General features: G+C 55.7%; 2 protein-coding genes across 2 annotated transcripts; both read left to right on the top strand.

Annotated features, from left to right (window-relative positions):
• The first annotated feature begins 3,443 nt into the window (after nucleotides 1-3,443).
• On the top strand, nucleotides 3,444-6,081 carry HOXB2 (homeobox B2). The gene is made up of 2 exons (XM_075116809.1): nucleotides 3,444-4,045; nucleotides 5,252-6,081. Exons 1-2 carry the CDS (start codon nucleotides 3,652-3,654, stop codon nucleotides 5,887-5,889), a joined length of 1,032 nt encoding a protein of 343 aa, XP_074972910.1. The 5' UTR covers nucleotides 3,444-3,651; the 3' UTR covers nucleotides 5,890-6,081.
• Nucleotides 6,082-13,624: 7,543 nt separating this feature from the next.
• HOXB1 (homeobox B1) lies at nucleotides 13,625-18,078 on the top strand. Its single transcript, XM_075116810.1, has 2 exons — nucleotides 13,625-15,811; nucleotides 16,581-18,078. The coding sequence occupies exons 1-2, from the start codon at nucleotides 15,205-15,207 to the stop codon at nucleotides 16,904-16,906; spliced, it is 933 nt and encodes a 310-aa protein (XP_074972911.1). The 5' UTR covers nucleotides 13,625-15,204; the 3' UTR covers nucleotides 16,907-18,078.
• Nucleotides 18,079-18,480: the final 402 nt, after the last annotated feature.

Here is an 18,480-nt window from a genome sequence, read left to right on the forward strand (position 1 = left end):
GTGAAACCCCAGGGGTTCGGGCCAAGCGCGCGCGGCCCGGCCCGCGCCCGCGGGCACAAAGAGGGTCACGTGGGGCCGGGGCCGGGCTGCCATTGGGCCGCGAATGAAAACAAAGGAAAAGGATTAATCACAAAAAGGGAAAAAAAAAGAAGAAGAAGAAGAAGAAAAAAAAGGCCCCGAGTTTCCATGCGGGGACCTTCACAGTGAAGAGAAACGAAATGGCTTATTGTAATTAATTCTTATTAAAAGCCGCGCGCCCAGAACCGCGCACACCTACACCCCCCCCAGACCGACACACGGACCTAAAATTGTCATTAAAAGGGGAAAAAAAGCCGCCGCCAAAGGTTCCACGATCAGCGCAAGGCGAAGGCGGACTAACCCTTCGCCGGCAGCCAGAGCAGATGGGATAACACCGTGAATAATTTGCTTTTTATGCTCTAAAGCCCTGAGAAAACTTATATTAAAGCAGCGAGGGCCAATAAAAGTTTTATGGTTCTGCAAAGGGGGTGAACGGCTCGTTCAGGCTCGAAACGCTGCCTTTCTGCGGCTGTCGGAGAGGGGAAGGTCCCCTCCGGGGGAAGGACAGGGGGGTTCGATCGCTGCCGGGAGACGAGGGTGAAAAGGCTGTAAAATGTACAGATAAAAAAACCCAAACGGTCTGGGCTGTAGAAATAGGGCTTGTGTGCGTCCGTGTCCGTGGTCTGTCCACCGGTGTGCACAGCCAGGGGCACCCACAGGCGCCTGCCCAAACCCACGCGGATGGAGAGGTCGAGCAGGGAAAGCTTTACGTGAGAAATGATCATCGTGCTTCTTTCTATCTCTGATCTCTCTTAAATAAATGAAGTTCCAGGTTAATAATTATAACCTTCCCGCAATAATAAATAACGGTGTAACAGAGAGACAGGTCTCGGTTTTCTCCCCGGGACCGGGGCTGGGTTATGCCCGGCCATGCAGAGAGCAATTTGCCGTTCGGGGATCCCATAATTTAAAAGCACAAAAGCGTGTAGGCTCTGATTGGGACCGGCTCAAGGAACAAGAGCTTGGGCTGGGCTTGGGCCTGGCGTTGCCTCCCCCCCCCTCCCCTTCCCTCCATCCCTCATCGAATGTATTTTCCCTGCCCGCATCCCGGTCGCCATGTTGCTGGGTTTTGTGTCAGGGATTCCCAGGAATTGGTTAAAATCGGGGAAAATAAAACAAGAAAAAGAAGCTGGTTGCGAGGCTCCGGGCGCGACAGCTCCCACGTTCTCGGCGGGCCCCCGCTCCCCCAGCTCCTCACCCCCGCCGCTTAATTCGCGTTAAAGAAGCAGGCCCGGGTTTGTCTTACAATTATTGCATTTCCCCGTCTTCACTAACCCCGTGAATTTATTCCTACAAGGTGATGCCTTTCCCCTTGAGAAGGGAGATTTCGTGTGCCTTGTGCCTCCGCCCGGCGCGTGGGAAAAATCCCTCTTTCCCCAAGAGGTTCCTTTTCCTTTTATTTCTTTTTTTTTTTTTTGTCTTTTTTTCTCTCGGTTCCCCCCCCCCCCCCCCCCCCCCCGCAACTTCAGTGTTAGCAAAAGCAGCGAGAACGGTTGGGAGCGGCTGGAAAGAGTTTCCTTTGGCATCTGTAGCCCAGCTCCCCTGTGAACTGCACCATCCCTCAAAAAGGAGGAACGACAAAGCCCGAGACCCCCAAAACGCCACTTTAATCCAAAACAAGCGAGAAATGATCGGAAAAGCCAGCTGTGAATGTTTACCTCAGTCCTGATCTGCCGAGATTGGGTAAATTTATGCTGATTTCGATAAGCGCATTCAAAAAAAACCCAAAATATTTAGGGAAATTCTCCCTTCGATCGAGCTGAGTTTTGCAAACGCTTTTTTTTTTTTTAATAAATGTTCTTAGCCCCTTCGCTAAACCGCGCTTCGGCCTCGGCTTCAGCTTTAGATTTATGATGTGTTTCTCACCAACCCTTACCACCCACACGGATGCTTGAACTGACAAAAGTTTCTAGGCTTCTCCCTGCGTGAATGCAGCCTGCCGGTCCCTCTCTGCTGCAAAATGGGAGAAATGGAGCTTGAACAAACAACCTCCAGACTGGCCACGCTGCCATCCTGCAGCAGGCACCTTATTTTTATCCCCCCCCGCAACCTCCGGATTTTTTATTTTCCAAACTTCCCGAATTCAGGCCCTTGGATTTTTTTTTTTTTTTTAATCTTTCTTGGTTTAAGTAACTCTTGCAAAAGCCAAATTTCTTTGCTGAGTGAGTTAGGCCGAGCTGTCAAAAGTCTTTCGAGAAAAAAAAGATTGATCGTTTCTCTCTTCTTTTCGGTTTGTGTGGACCCGGATACTTTAAAAGGGAAAAAAAAAATCTTCCTGGGAAATGACTTTTCGTTTTATTTATTTATTTTGTAAACTCTGGAAATTGAGCTGTTTATGGATGGGGGTGGGGAGGGGGTGGGGGTGGTGGAAGGGGGGAAAAAGATGGGAAGGAAGAAATGTGATTTCAAAGATATCCGTGACCTTAAAACGTGTTTTGCCTTAAGGGAAGTGTAAAGGGTCCATTAAGTCTGGCTTTAGGGGCGGAAGGATTACGCTGGTTCTTTAAAAGTGATTTCACAAGGTAACTCAGGCCGGCCTAACTGCACTTGACTTGAACGCTCGCTTGGTTGCCGAGGTGCGCACACGCGGAGCCAGACGCAGAGCTCCGGCTTCGGCCCTCCAAGCCCTGCGCCCCGGCGGGACACGCCAGCCCAGGCGGGCGCTGCCGCCAGCCCCCGCCCCCAGCTCGGCTGCATCCCCGGCTGCCGGCGGGCACCTCGGGGGTGCAGAGCCCCCTTTCCCACGCCTGGACACCCCCCTCCCCGCCCCTCGCCCCGGGGGTACAAAGTGTCGGGAGCTCAGCGAGCGCGTCTGGAGCCGCCCGGCATAGGGAGGGTAGGCAGGGCAGGCAGCAACAGGCAGTACAGGCAGCAGCAAGAGGTGCAGGCAGTGCAGGCAGCAGTAGGAGGTGCAGGCAGCAGTAGGAGGTGCAGGCAGCAGCAGGCAGTGCAGGCAGTAGCAGCAGCAGGCAGGGCAGGCAGCAGCAGGCAGGGCAGGCAGCGCAGGCAGTACAGGCAGGGCAGGCAGCAGCAGGCAGGGCAGGCAGGCAGCACAGGCAGCAGCAGGCAGTGCAGGCAGCAGCAGGCAGCAGCAAGCAGTACAGGCAGTACAGGCAGTGCAGGCAGTGCAGGCAGCAGCAGGCAGTACAGGCAGTGCAGGCAGCAGCTCCCTGCCCACAGCCACAGTCCCCGGCCCCAGCAGAGCAGCCCGCCGCCGGCCGGGGAGGGATGCCGGGGGGGGGAGGGAGAGAAGGCTTTTCTGGGGATCTTCTCTCGCTTTTTTTTTTTAATCAATTAAAGAAAATAATGCTTTCTGTTTGCCACCAGGCCCCGCCTGCCATTGGCCAGGGCTGGCCACGTGACCAGGAATTGGCTGCAATTTCGCCCCAGTCTCGAGTTTAATAGAGCAAGGTCCCCATACGCCTGTATTATCAGCAATATAACAATTATAAAAAGCCCGAGAACCATCATCATCACTGCCATAAAAACTGAGGCCCTCAGATTTCTTTCCCTCTCCCCCTCCTCCTCCCTCTCCCCCCTCCCGCTTTTTAAACCCTGGGCCCTGGAAAAGCCATGAATTTTGAATTTGAGAGGGAGATCGGGTTTATAAATAGCCAGCCTTCGCTCGCAGAGTGCCTGACGTCTCTTCCCGCTGTCCTGGAGACATTTCAAACTTCATCAATCAAGGACTCGACATTAATTCCTCCTCCTTTTGAGCAAACCGTCCTCAGCCTGAATCCTTGTTCCAGCAGCCAGGCGAGACCGAGGAGCCAAAAAAGAGCATCTCATGGCCTGCTCCAGCTCCAGCCCCAGCCTCCGGCACAGCCCGGCCCCTTGGCAGCGGAATTCCCCTGGATGAAGGAGAAGAAATCGTCCAAGAAAGCTACCCAGGCTCCATCCTCTTCTTCCTCCTCTTCCCCCCCTTCATCTTCCTCGGTGCCGGTCCCTGCCGCAGGATCTCCTGCAGGTTCGTATAACGAGGGGATGAGGGGGTGTTTGCTGAAATCGGAGAGGAGCCGAATAATAAACACCCCCCCTCCCAGCAGCCCTACCCCAGCCCCCTCCCCAGCAGACTTTGCCCCACGCCTCCCCCGAAAATGTGTCACGCAATAAACTACACCGCAGCAATGGGGGAGGGGGGTTCCCCTGCCTCCTCCCCTGCAAATAAAAGAGCAAATTGCTGTAACTTCTGCGAAGGCGAAGAGGGAGAGGGGGTCGGGGGGTTCGGGGTGTGGGGGGCCGGACTCCTCTGCAGCTCCAGCGGGGTACCTGGCAGCAAAGCCACGGCTCCGTTTGCTGGACTTACTCTCCCAGCCCTGAATTTTTTTAAAGCTTACAGAGGGGAAAAAAAAACACCCAACCCCCCCCCCAAAAAAAACCAAACAACCAACCAACCAATCCCCCCCAAACCAAACGAAAGAAGAGCGGAGGGGGGAAGGAAGCCGGGTGGGTAACGGGGAGGCTGCTACGAGCAGGATGGGAGGTGGAAGGAGCGAGGGCAGGGCTCTCAGCGTCCTGCACGATGGGGACAGCCAGCTCCCCACTGCAAAATGAAATAAATACCCCTCCCAAATCCTCCCGCAACCCCCCCCCCCCTCCGGAGGAATCAATCGCCTCCCTCCGAGGCGCCCCTCGGCCGGGGAGCCCAGCCGGGCCAGGGAGGCTCCTTCCCCCGGGACAAAAGGGTTAAGGCACGATTCACCGTGTGGGTGTTTCGGCAGCACGGGTCGGGTGAGGGCTCGGGCCGGAGGAGGGCGGCCGCCCGAGCAAGTTGGCCAGATAATGCGGGAATAAGGGACTCACAGCCCCGAACCGCCCGCAAAAAGAAAAAAGGAGGGGGGGAACCCCCAAAACTAAAAGGAAGGAATGGGTCGAAATTCCCCTTACCCGCGAAGGTGGCAGAGAGGGAAGGTCTCTAAAGGCAGAGGCCGGGGAGCAAAATCCTTTCTCCTCTTTGGGACAAGGGGACCGGAGAGAGATTTCCAACCCCCTTCCACGGTGGGAAGAGTTTAATTAAACATCTATTTTCTCCCGTAGCGGCGTGTGTCCCCCCCATAGCCGTTAGTGGGGGGCACGGCTCTGCCCTGCCCGCAGCAGGGAGGGGACGGATCCAGACCCTCCACTTGCCCCCCGCTCCCTCTCTTTGCAACGTGCGTTTTTCTCTGTGTTTAAGACATCCAGGGGCTGGCGGACACCAGCGGCTCCAGGAGGCTCCGCACCGCGTACACCAACACCCAGCTGCTGGAGCTGGAGAAGGAATTTCACTTCAACAAATACCTCTGCAGGCCCCGGCGGGTGGAAATCGCGGCTCTGCTCGACCTCACCGAGCGCCAAGTCAAGGTCTGGTTCCAGAACCGCCGGATGAAGCACAAGAGGCAAACCCAGTACAAAGAAAACCCCGACGGGGACCTCGCCTACCCCAACCTGGACGAGGGCAGCGACCCCGCGGAGGAGGCTGAGGAAAGCCCGGCTTTCGGGCCGGCTCCGGAGCCCGGCGGGTGCTACCGGAGCCCGCGGGCGGGGAGCGGGGAGGCCGGCAGCCCGCGGCGGGCGGCGGCCGGGCCGGAGCGGGGGACTGCGGGGGAGCCCGGCGGCCCTTCGGACCGCGCCGCCCCCCCCCCGGGCCGGGACTCGCCTTTGTTGCCAGAGCTGAGCATCTTCTCGGCAGAATCCTGCCTCCAGCTCTCGGAGGGGCTCCCCCCCGGTCTGCAGGGCTCCCTGGAGAGCCCCCTCCACTTCTCCGAGGAAGACTTGGACTTTTTTACGAGCGCACTTTGTACTATAGATTTGCAACATTTAAATTTCCAATAGCCGCCCCCGCTCCCCGTTCCTGCCCCTTCCAGCCGCCCCAGCCCGAGCCACGGCCGGCGCCCCCCGGGTGTCTGTAAGGGGAGGGGGGACACCCCCAAAAATAACCCCAAGCCATTTCTCATTCAATCACCCCATCCCGCCCCCGCCCCCCTTGATTTTAAAGCCTCTCACACTGTGGGACCCGGATCACCTTCCCGGTATTTATTCTAGAAGGCTCACGTGAAAGAACAGCCCGAGGTTTTGCTAAATGCAGGTATTTAATTATAGTTTTATTTTCCCCCCTTATTTATTTTCAAGAAAGCACCAGACAGTCCCCGTGCGCACCAGAGATGTCAGCCCCCAAGAGAAAACATTTGTAAATCCTTCAAGCGACTTTCTCAGGAATCAGAACGAGACTTTTAGATTTCTTAATAAAATAAAATAAAATAAAATTTTAAAAAAGACAGAGGAATTTTCCTTTCCTCTTTTTAAGTTTTAGATGTAGACTATTTATTCAAATCCTTTAATAGTAAATGGCAAATTATTTATTGTACATTATTTTCATAGAGTAAATAAATGTCTTTATAAAACCAAGAAACGCGTGTCGCTCCATATTTAATGCGAAAAAATGTGCTTTATTTTTTTCCCCTAAATCATTTGCCTTCCCTTTTCCCGCTTTGCAGCAATGATGTCCGAATAATCTCCTTGTGTGCACCGAGAGAGGAGACAAAAGGAATCGCTCCCAACTAACGTTTCAAGAGGCTTCGGGAGTCAGAAATATTTCTGTCCGCGTTTTCTCGAGCTTGGGTTTTATTTATTGTCTTTTTTTTTTAAACTAAACCAAAGCGGGACATCAGTTTTCTACTGTTAACATTTGCGCTTATATTTTTTCTAACGGCCCCCCCCCGCCCCGCTCCTGGAAGGGGTTGGCGGCTGAAGGGACGGGAAGAGCACAAAGGCGGCGCTCGGGGGGGCGCCGGGGCCGCTCCCGCTCCGCGGAGCCCCCGCACATTCCGCAGCTCCCCGCGGCGATCTCCGCCGCTCCCACGGCCCGGCCTGGCGAGGCGGGAGCTGCTCCTTCCCTCCAGCCCGCTCCTCCTTCTCGCTTCTCTTGCAGCAGAGAGTAGAGGCGTGCCACGGCGCGATTCTCGGGGTTCTACACGGCCCGGACCACAAAAAATAAGGCGGAAAGGGAGGATTTGGAGTAAGAGCGAAAGATCCACCCCGGGAGGCTGCTGCGCGCCGGCGTTTTAATCAACAAATAAATGCTATAGAGGAAAGAAAGGAGAGAGATTAGCCTGAAAGGGGCCTTTCTTTCTTCCTCTCTCTTTTCCAGCGGTGCAAACCAGATCTCCCCCCGCCCCGGCCTTATAAATCTGTGATCTCCTTCCGCGGCGATTCGTGTTGCTCTGGCCCGGCTCGCCGATGCCTTTACGAAAGCTTTCTCGCAACATGCAATTTTAAATACAAAACTCATATATCAAGGAGGGAGGGTGAGGCAGAGGGGGTGGGGAGGCTTGTGAATGAAAAGGGGTCAGCGCTGGAATCAATCGCGGTGACACCCAAAATAAATCATATTACGTCTTTGCTAAGTCATTGGTGTTTCCTCAGACACGGCAGAAATTTGGGAGGCGTTCAAGCGGGGTTTGGGCGAGAGTAGCGCGGAAAGGCGAGCTCGGGGACGAACGGACACACGGACACACACGCGACCCACGGAGGCGGCCTTAAAATGGCGCAGGGAGCCGCGGAGAGGAGCGGAGCAGCCATGACATGCGGCGTTGCCACCAGCCCCTTTCTTTAGGGTTAAAGGAGGGGAAGGGGCGGCCCTTGTCCGTTCCCCCCCACCCCCCCGCCTCCTCCGGCCTTCGGGGGCTCTCCCCGGGGGCTGCCGGCTCCCCCCGCGGACAGCCAGGCTGGTTCCTCGGTGCCTGGGCGGTGTCACACCACACCCACCCCCCCCCCCCCGCAGCCCCCGGGGAAGGCGTGGAGTCCCGGAACCCCCCGTCTGGTCGCCCGATCTTTTATTTCGGATGAAGAACATCAGAGCCGGGCTTGCTTTCTACTCCGGGCTGTAAAAAGAAATAAAATGAAATGAAGAAAGCCCTTGACAGATGTTTTCGAAATTGCTCTTCGCAGATCTGGATTATCTCTTCCCTCCGCAACAAAGGCGGGGGGTGTGTGTGATTTTACAGCTACCTTTTTATTCTTAATAATATTACCAGCGTCTTTCCCTTCCAAACGAGCAGACGTTGCAAACCTGCTAGCATCTCGCTCCGGGAAGGAGCAGGTTTATATGGAAAATCGAAGTAGATTGCAATTAAAATACGCAAGTGAACATTACTTAACACCTTCCCATAAATAAAAGGAAGCGCCTAGCGCCCAGCTCGCGCTGCCTGCAGAGGAGCTGCCTTCGCATCCCGGCCTGGGAGCCCCTCTAGCCCTCCCCCATCCCCATCGCTGCCCTCTCCCAGCGATTCCTCCCGCTCTGCAAGTCCCAGAGCCATGCGGGGGGAAGGAAAGCCCAGGCACAGCCCAAGTACCACAGAAGGCTATTCATTATCTTTAAGTTTATTTAATATCTCCAGCTTCTGGAACATACTCAGCGGCAGCGTTGGCACTGCCAGACGTTGTCTATCAAAGCACCATTTGTTCCAGTGCTTTACATATTTCCCCTCTCGCCTCCTCCCCCTCGCAATCCTGAATACAGGCTTGTTGGGGGACGGCAGGAGCCGGGAATCAGATGGTCGGGGCCGGCCCACGCCAAGAGCCCCGAGCGCCGCCGGGCAGCCCCGGGCCCGGGCGGCAGCGCCGGGGGCCCCTCGGCCCTGCCCGGTCCCTGGGGTCGCTCAGCCCTTCCCGGTCCTTGGGGGTCGCTCGGCCCTGCCTAGACCTTGGGGGTCGCTCGGCCCTGCCCGGTCCTTGGGGGTCTGGTTCCCCTTTGCCTCAGAAGAGAGCTTCTTATCCGACGTAACCCACGTGCACAAACAGGCCTTGCAGCGGATTTCCCCAGACACACACGCCCTTCCCGCGGGAAAGGGAGGGGAGCGGAGGGACACCGTGCCCCGCAGGGTTCCCCCTCGCCGGGGGCCGGGGGCCGGGGGGGGCCGCCTCCCTCCGCCGCCCGGAGGACGCAGCGGCGGGGTGGGCCGCGGATGGGGAAGGGGTTTCCACGAACCCCCCGACGTAAAGGCTGACACCTTATCAATACAAATCTCTAACAAGGGCCCTTTTGAAGATCATAATGACTTCTCAAAGTTGCTGCAGGTCTAGAAAGCATGCCAGTCACAGCCACAGATCAATTCTACACCCGCGGAAAGTGACTTAATAAATGGAACCTCGCCAGTTATTATCCTTGCTAACAGCAGGCCCCTTCTTATTTGTCCTAATTAGCAAGACTGAAATGTCGGAGGAAAGAAGGGGAATATTCAATAAAATCTAAATTATTGAATGACTGTAAGATTTCGCCATTAGTTTAGCCATTCTTTACCTTCTTCAAAATGTCAAACAAATGGGGAATGCATATTTGCAACCCTGCCCTTCTGTTCTGTGCAACTGGAGGGCATATATTAAGCGTATTAAGCGTATTCAGCTCTTGATCGTTGTCAAAACACTGCAATTGCCTCACGATTATTAACCTAGAAATATGCAAATGAGACACGTTCGCACGTGTTGGAGGGATGCTAAAGTAATATTTATCTTGCGCTCATCTAGTCTGGGGATGTGTTTGCTAAAGAGCTACTCGAAGCCCTGAAGATGTTGAACCAACTCGGTAGAGCCGTGGGAGGGCTCGGGGCGGAAAAACTTCCGTGAAGGAAAGGCGGACGAGGCAGGAGCTGAGCCTCTGGGGTGCGAGATGGGAAGAGGGAACTTCTCCTGGGGAACCACTCCGGGCTTCCTCCGGAGCTGCCGGGAACGGCCCTCCAGTGACCGCTCTCTCAGCTGAGTCGTAGCATCCTTTTCCAGCCCTAACCGCATCCCAGTCCTCAATGCCCGGAGCTTGAGGAAGGCTCCTAACGCTCCTTCGCCATCAAAGGAGGGAGCTGGGACCTTCTTCTCATCGCCATCCTGGCACCTCCCACGTCCACCCCAGCTCTGCCCTTGAGGTTTTTTCCTCTCTATATTCGGTGAAGAGGTAAATACAAGAGTGTCGGGTTTGGAGAAACTTCGGAAACGCTGCGGTTCAGCCAGGTGGATCTGGTCCTCAGCCCCAGCGGGATGCTGGTGGGTATTGAGAACGCTGACCTACTAGTATTAGCAACACTGATGGAGGTTTTAATAAATTCACGCACTTATTCAAGGGTGGGTCTGGGTGGAGCTAGCCCACGCTGGGCCTGCCAGGTACTGGATCTGAATGAAACACGGAGGGTTTGGGCCCCCCGGGTTCAGTGCCAGCCCTGCACCCCCCGCGGAGCTGCCCGAGGCCGGCCCTAAGGCCTGAGCCCAGACCCAGCCGGGCCCGGGCAAGGGTCCCTCGGGGTCGCCTGGAGCGGGATGTAGCAGGGATGAGCAGCCTATAGGGTCTGCCCGCTACCAAAAAAGAGCAGGGCTGCAGAGCGGAGCAGCAGCTACAGACCGCTCCTCTTCGCTCTCACCCAGCAGAAAGACTTAACTGAACCTCATTAGTGAGACGACCTCGCTTACAGACACACCTCCGCCCCGGGGACGGCACAGAAATGGCCGATGGGACCCACAGGGAAACGGGACAGGTTCCCCGGAGCCATTGCAGGAGGAATTGGGTATTTTGGCGCAGGAGGAGGTGGGATTTGAGGGGTTCGTGGCACCCTGAAAGGGGGGGCGGGGTGGGGGGAAGATCGAAAGAGGCATTTCCCACCCAAATCTTCAACTCAAAGTGTTGGTTCCTCTCCCTCCCGCCGAGGGATGGCGACCACCTGCGGGCCGCCCCCACCCGGGGAGCAGCACGGCGCTGGAGCCGGTGCCGGTGCCGGTCCTCACCCGAGGCGGCCTCCACGGCCCGTCCTGCTCCCGAAGGCGGCAGAGAACAGTTATTGTATCTTATCTTAATTGGCTCGTATTTATTCTGCAGCTCGGAGATAGCCCGGTGCTTGTAACTCATTAAAAGGATTCCTTCTGCATCGCTTTGGGCTCCCAAAGCCTGAAGCGTTTTTCCATATACGGTTTTATTTTCCCTCTTCAGTTTTTAGCCCCAAATATAGCTTAGCAGGCTATGATCTAACCAGAAGACATGCCGGGGCTATAAATTTCTCTGACAATTTCTAGGGACAAGTCCTTTTTGGTGATAACGGAGCCCGCAGCCAAACACGCACCCCCAGCGTCAGCGGTGCTTCTTATAAATCACCCCGCCGGGAGCCAGAAGTGACATTTCTTACGGGCGTCACAAACTTTTCTCCGCAGAGAGTTATATTTAACTCCAAAACGAAGTATCTGAGCATTCTGGAGCCTTTAGAAATGCTTCGTTACCTCTGTGTCGCCTGAACAGAGAACTCCCCGGCCTGATTCCTTGCAGGAGGTGTTCCCACCGCCTGCAGAAGGGCCCTATCCTCCCTGTCGGAGGGTTGTTTCAAAGCAAACAAACCGTCTCTTAGGGAAGGGTGACATCTCCCCTCGCTCTCCCCTCCCAGGCTGCTGCAGCCCCGAGCTTCGTGGAGCCGCTAAAAGGGAGAAACTGCTCTCGAGAAAAGGTTTCTTTTAATAAGAAGATGTCTTCGTCGGGTTGGAACAAAGGGCGTGGGTTTCCCTAGGGAGCCAAAAGCCCCATCTTGCTAATTTAATAGCGAGGGGGGTGCGGGGGTGCTTCCAGCCCGGGACAGCGAGCGGCGGAGCCGCCCCAGGCTTTGTCACACCGAGCCCCGCTGCCTCGGGGTGGATGGGGGGGCCCCGGGTGGGCAGAAGAGGTCCCCCGCCGCCAGGAGCTCCGCGGAAACCCCGTGTTATCCTGCTGATGACCTCCCGGTTTCTTATCTGCTCATCAAATAAAGCCTGGGGCTCGGGAGCCCCTGAAGTGCCGTAGGCCCGCAGCAGCTCCCGGGGGGCGGGGAAGCAGGTCCCCCCGAGCGCTGCCCACTCGGGGCCGTGCCAGGGATCAAGACCGGGGGACGAGGAAGAGATTTCCTCTCCCTCCAGGGACCAGCCGACCCCGCTCCTGGACAGCACGGTTTCTTTTTTCCGGGAATCAAAGAGCTGAAAATTCCCTGCTCACCCGCTATCCTCATCCATTTCCAGATATTTTGTTTTAATCCCGTCGAGTGAAAGGCAGCAGCATGCCCAGAACGGTGCCGCCTGGGCTTTCGGGGGCGGGAATAACTACTGCCTCCCTCCATACATGAGTGAAAAATCAAGTAATGGCTATAACGAAAGGCTAAGAAACTATCGGGGAAGGTGAAGGACAGAGCTCGGATAATTTGGGAATCCCCACCTGCACTTTTCCTTTGTCCGCTTTCCCCCCCCCCCCCCCATAAAGCTCCCATAAAGGAGGTTTTGAAGAACTGAAGGTGTGAGTGACAGGATTAGGCTCACCCGGCGGTGGGTTGTTAACAATAATCCGATATTCCTTTCTCCTGCAGGTTGCGAAGGTCTGTACCACAACAGGGTCTCACACCTTCCCCACGAGGAGAATTAAACGGAGCCATCATAACGGCAGTGATTCCGTATTGGATCCAGGGCAAGAGGCTGGGAAAGGACTTTGGAAAAGCGATGCCTAGGCGGTTCCCAGCTTTCGAAAATACCGCGCAGCCGCCACAAGCTATGCGTTTTGGGGAGGACCATGGCACTTCGGGGAAGGAAGCCGAGAAGCGCGGGCCGGAGCTCAGCTCCGCCGGCAGCTCCGGGAAGGGGCGCCCGGGGAGCCCCGGGGGTGCCGGGCCGGGGGGAGGGACACGACACCCACCACCTTCCGCCCCGCCTCACCCCGAAACCTGCCCGGTGTCCCACAGCAGGTGAGAAGTGAGGGGCCTGAGAAGGCGGCGGAGAGGGGCAGATGGCGAGCGGCCCCGCGGTGCCCGGGGGCACGGAGGAGCGGGAAGGCAGCGGCCCCTTTCTGGGAGGAAACCGGGTCCAACATCCCGCCTTTGGCGACCTGGCAGTGCCCTCAAGGGAGGGACAAGGAAAAGCCTTTGCCGAAGTGTCTTCGCCTCCGCAGGTCCCCTCCTCGGCTCACAGCCCCATCTCACCAGTACCTCCACTTGCCCCCAGCAGCCCCCGACCGCCTGTCACCCCCCGCTCAGCTCGGGGCGGTTCCTGCCTTTCACGGCTAAAATTTTCATCCCGTCCTATCCGATTTTTAAATTTATTTTTTTTTAATCAACGAAAAAAATGCCGTGCTTTCACCCCAGAGCTGCCTCGGGTCTAAACTTCGGTTTAGCCTCCGCTGAGATGAGATGCGCGGCAAAACTTCCCTCCGTAACTCGGCAGCCGTTAATTCCGAAACTCCACAAGACAGCTGGGTTTTAATGACATAAAGCACCCTCTTAACGTAAGAGTGGAAGGCGATCATGGTGGAGAATTATCAGACAATACGAAACAATTGATTCAGGAGTGAAATAAACATCTATCCTTTTCTTTTTTCATTTTACACCCATAAATCATCTATTGTAAGCATCGTTTAAATATAATACATTCAATTTAAAGGCGAGTACAACATAATATGAAAAGCACTCCTGGAATCAAATTAGCAACCGATTTCTCTTGCAGGGGGAATGACGTGAGAGTTGCTTTGAATCTTTATAACCACTTTCGGTCGTTTTATGCAAAAAAAAAAAAAAAAAAAAAAAGTTGGCAGCGAGTTTCAGAGAACATTTGTAACCGAAAAGATTTTCTTCTTGAATATCTCAGCATCAGCAAAGCCGACAGAATAAATGAATAAATAGGCATGCGGCTCTGGAAATAGTTTTCTCCTTAATCTTTTTATTGAAGGATGAGGGTTGTAACTGGCTAAAACTCACGTTTGCTCTCAGGGAGGGTTAAAGAAGGGAGGAAGGTTGATGCCACGGCTGCCTGTGTTGCAGTTTCTTAACAAATGTTACCCCAACGTGTTGCATCAGCCAAACCTACCAAGGAAAGGCCGTGTTTGTGCCTTTCAAAGTGAACTTTTGGCCTGGGAAAAAGAAAAAAAAGAGCCCTCCTGGTTCTTCTTAGAGGCTGAATAACCAGTAAATATCCTGACAAGTAACAAATGACTGTGGGCGTCATATTGTTGGGTGCTCTTGTCTCCCCTCTGCTAACAAGTAAATAAATGTTGCCTACCTATGTTTCCATTCTCTGGGCGGCCGAGCGGCCGGCCTGAAGTCAGTGTCTTTCCACCTACTCATCAGCTGGGCTCTGCCAGGGGAAAGTTCCCGTCTGACCACAGATTTGGGGAAAGCCCGAACCAGGTTTGCCACGGAAAAGCAGAGCTTAAATTTCCCGCATTGATTAAAGCCTTTAAAACATCTCCAGTAGTAAACGCGGGGGTAGGTGGGTGCATGGTGGGTGGATGGACAGAAGGATACGTCGGTAGGCACAGGGATCGTTTTTAGTTCCGTTCCCCCGACTGCTAAGTTGGGCATGGTATTTCTCCAACAAAAGACATTCTGTCTTCCTAACTTTATTTCATCGCCTCATTAGAATATTGATTTAATTACGCTGCTTTTCCCCATGCTGGCCCGAGACACAAAGCCCGGTGTGGCAAAATTAAAACACATGGAGCGTCTTTTTCTCGGGAGCTCTTCTTGGACTCCTGAACCCAGAAAACGCCCAACATGTTCAAGCCACTTTCTGGGGAAAAAGTTTCAAAACGAAGAGAAGAGCATCCCTTTGTGCTTGGGGAAGGGCAGTCAGACCTCCCTACCTCTTTTCCCTCTGCCTTTCTGTTTCTGGCGTGGAGCTAGAGCTGGGGACAACCTTCTTTTTAAGTTGGGGCAAGGGGAAGTTTTGCTGAAATTGGCTAATCACATAGCTCGTGGGCCTTTTTAGCACTTAAAACAGTCGTGGATAATTCCAATTCTCCCCCCAGCCCCTCTCCACCTCCCCGCACCCCACCTCCCTCCTCTCTTTTAAAGTCTTTGAGGAAAGATTTTGACGTATTCGTGTTGTTATCAGATTGATGGGCAGGGTTTGATTGAAACCCCTTTGTCATGCAAATGTCAGGGCCTTGATGGATGAGCTCAGAGATGTGACAAACTTCAGGAGCCCCTCGCTCATTGGGCTGGGGGCGGACCACGTGTCCTCCCCCTGCCCCCACCCCGGCCCCGCCGAAGGCTGCGGGGTTCGAGGGCCAGCGATGCATGGAAGGAAGTTTTACAGCTTTGACATACTATCTAAAGGTTGTAGGGCAGGCGGAATCCCCCCCAAAACAGGCTGACCCTCCTCCATCAGTGGCAGATGGACAATACTAGGATGAACTCCTTCTTAGAGTACGCAATTTGTAACCGTGGGACGGGCGCCTACCACCATTTAGAGCAAAGCTCCCCTTCCTTCCCCTCTTGCTCAGGTAGCCCCGCCAGTGACAGTTTTAACGGAGACGGGCGCTTTGGCGTGGGAGGGAGCGCGGCCGCCCACCTCCCCCAGCAGAACCCCGGCTTCCACCCTCCCTCCTCCGGCCGCCCCATCCCCTTCGCGGGCGCTGCCCCCGCCGCCGGGTACCCAGCCCAAACGTGCAGCCCCGGCTACGGGCACCACCAGCTCTACCTCGGCCAGCAGGACGCGGACGGTGGGTACTTCCAAGCGGGCGGGTACCCGGCCACCGCCGGATCCAGCCTCGGCTCCTTAGCAGAGAGCTACTGCGGGGCGGTGGCGGCCGCTGGGCAGTACCAGCAACACCACCTTTACGGGCAGGAGCAGCCCAGCTACTTGCCCGGCGTTTACAGCAACCTCTCGCCTTCTTTAAACGAGGACAAAGACCCTGCTTGCCCCTCCGAGCCGTGCCCCAACGCCAGCGCCACGCAGACCTTCGACTGGATGAGAGTGAAGAGGAACCCGCCCAAGACAGGTGAGTTTGGGGGGCGCGGAGCTGGGCGAGGATGGGGCCCATCTGGGGGAGGGGGGAGGCGGGGGACATCTCCCCAACCCTGCAAGGGAAGGTCAGGGTCTGTACCCAAGGTAAGGGCTCAGCTTCCAGGGGAACACGGATTTGGTGTGCTTTGGGCTTTTGGTTTGGTGGTTTGGTGTTGGGCTTTTTTTTTTTTTATTTGGTCTGTTTGTTTTTTTAAACACCAGCTCAGCGCTGAGGAAAAACCAGCTAGAGATTTTCCAGACACGTCTGATGGAGGGTCCCTCAGCTCAGTTTCCCGCAGGCCCAATGCGATTTAAGCCCAGCTCGGAATAGGAAACACTGCGGGCTTCCTGCTTCTTCCACAGTCTTCCATCTCCCCTATTGTTCAACTTCCTTCTCCACAATCTTCCTGAAATCACAATCTTCCCTCCTCCCCCCGCCCCCCCATCAGCACCCTCGCCCTCCCCTTCCACTCCTTCCCACGCACGTTCAAGTTTCATGGCAGTTTGCAGGGAACTGGGAGGAAGGCTTGCACGGGAAGGGGGGGCAGCTCTGCAGAGCCCGGGGTGGTCTGTCCCTCCACGTTGTGTCCCCGGGCCGGGGGGCAGCTGAGGATCGGGGAGGGAGCACGAAGCTCCGGGCGGTGGAGGGGCCAAACGCCCAGGAGAAGAGGGGGGCCGGGGAGAGGCAGCACCCTCAGACCCCCGTCCCGGGAGAGGGAATTGCTCTGGCTGCTCCTGCCCTGTCGGTGTTTGCTCGTTAACAGCTAAAGTGTCGGAGTACGGACTGCTGGGCCAGCCCAACGCCATCCGCACCAACTTCACCACCAAGCAGCTGACGGAGCTGGAGAAGGAGTTTCACTTTAACAAGTACCTCACCCGGGCCCGCAGGGTGGAGATCGCCGCTACCCTGGAGCTCAACGAAACCCAGGTCAAGATCTGGTTCCAGAACAGGAGGATGAAGCAGAAGAAGAGGGAAAAGGAAGGTCTCGCCCCAGCTGCTGCCTCCAGGTCTGCGAAGGAAGCGAGCGAAGCCTCGGATCAGTCCAACTGCACCTCACCTGAAGCCTCCCCCAGCTCGGGGTCCTCCTGAAACGCGTCCCCGCGGGGGCCTAGGGGTCAGCCCGGGGCTGCCCGGGGGGGCAGCTGCTCCCCGCAAACCCAGCAGACACACAGCCACGAACACGCACCTCCCACGCACAGCCCCGACCGCACACATGCGGGGGAAGCAAGGCCACTCTTCCTTCTGAGCAGTCCCTCCTGGCTCCAGCTGTCTCCACGAGTGTTGTACCAGCTCTCCCGCTTGCATTTCTCTCTCTTAATTTATAGATCCTCTCTGAAACACTGGACTCCGAAGGAGCAGCCGCGTCCCCCTACATCCTTAGCAATAGGCGTTTGGCTCAGGGACTTTCCCCCCCTCCCTCCCCTATAGGAACTGCACTTTCAACCACAGAAACTTTAAAACGAATTTAGTTCTCCCCCGTTTTAAAAACGTGCACAACGACTTTTGCCTGCAAGAATCCTACGACCGATGTATTTTTTCCTCCCCGCGAGATTGTAAAAAAGTTTTGGGGTATTTTTTTTTGTTCCCCTTTTATTTACTGTATGTATATCTTGGCTCGAGATCTGAGGCCCGCAGGGTGCCGGAGGCCTCTCTCTGCAAAGACCCAAACAAACACCAAAAGAAAATGCAACTCCTCCGCTCCCGTTTTTGCACTATTTCTGCTTTACAGGGTTTTTTGGGTTTGGGTTTTTGTTTTTTTTTTTACCTCTGCGACTGAGCCTGGGGGAGGGCGGGTTGTGCTACCAGAGAAAACGAGATGAAGCGGAGGCTGACCTCGGGGTGCTTTGGGCAACGGTCGCTGTCGTGGGAGGTGGACGGGAACAAGGCTGCGGGGGGGCTGCGGGGCTTGGCCCCCCCGGCACTGATGCACTGGCTGCTATTTATTGTGCGTCTCGACAGCCTGAAGTCGTGGAGAGAAGTAGCATGGTTCCTTGTACCCCCACCCTCTTAGGCTTGTCGGAGTCCGATAAAACCATTATTTAACCATGGCTAAATTGTTTCCCTTCCCCACGAGAAACTTTAGGGTAGGACGAACCGAAACCCACGGCAGCTTTTGTCAAAGATTGTTTTAAAGAGACATCGACGAAAACTAGCGGTTTCTTAATCGGAATCTCCCGTTTCCCTTCCACTCCCTTCCCCGTGCTCTGTATCTCGACATGAAACTACCTCAGTCTAATAAAGTTTACTTTTTCCACACGCAAGCCCTCTCGCCTCTCAACGAAATGGAAATCTCTCCCGTCCAGGGAAGTGCGCGACACGGGCCGGGGGGGCCGGGCTCGGAGGGAGGAGGAGGAAGGAAAAGGTCTCCGGCTGCTGCCAAAGCTCCCAAATAAAACTCCCGATCCTGCTTCCTGCGGGTATCCCGCGACATACCCCCCCCCTCCGGCATGGGCAGGATCGGGCCCAGCGCCCACGTCCGCGTCGGGGGCTTTCGAGGGGAGTCGTCCAGACGGGAGCGGGTGGAACCGCAGCGCTCCTCGCGTGGGGTTATTGTACAGTGCAACGAGGCCTGATCACAGCAATAAACCATCCTCCTCCTCCTCCTCCCGGGATACACCCCGGCCTTACTGAAGCCGCAGCCTTGACTGGAGCCGTTTGGGGTC

Source organism: Phalacrocorax aristotelis, chromosome 23 (genome assembly GCF_949628215.1).
Source record: "Phalacrocorax aristotelis chromosome 23, bGulAri2.1, whole genome shotgun sequence".
NCBI lineage: Eukaryota > Metazoa > Chordata > Aves > Suliformes > Phalacrocoracidae > Phalacrocorax > Phalacrocorax aristotelis.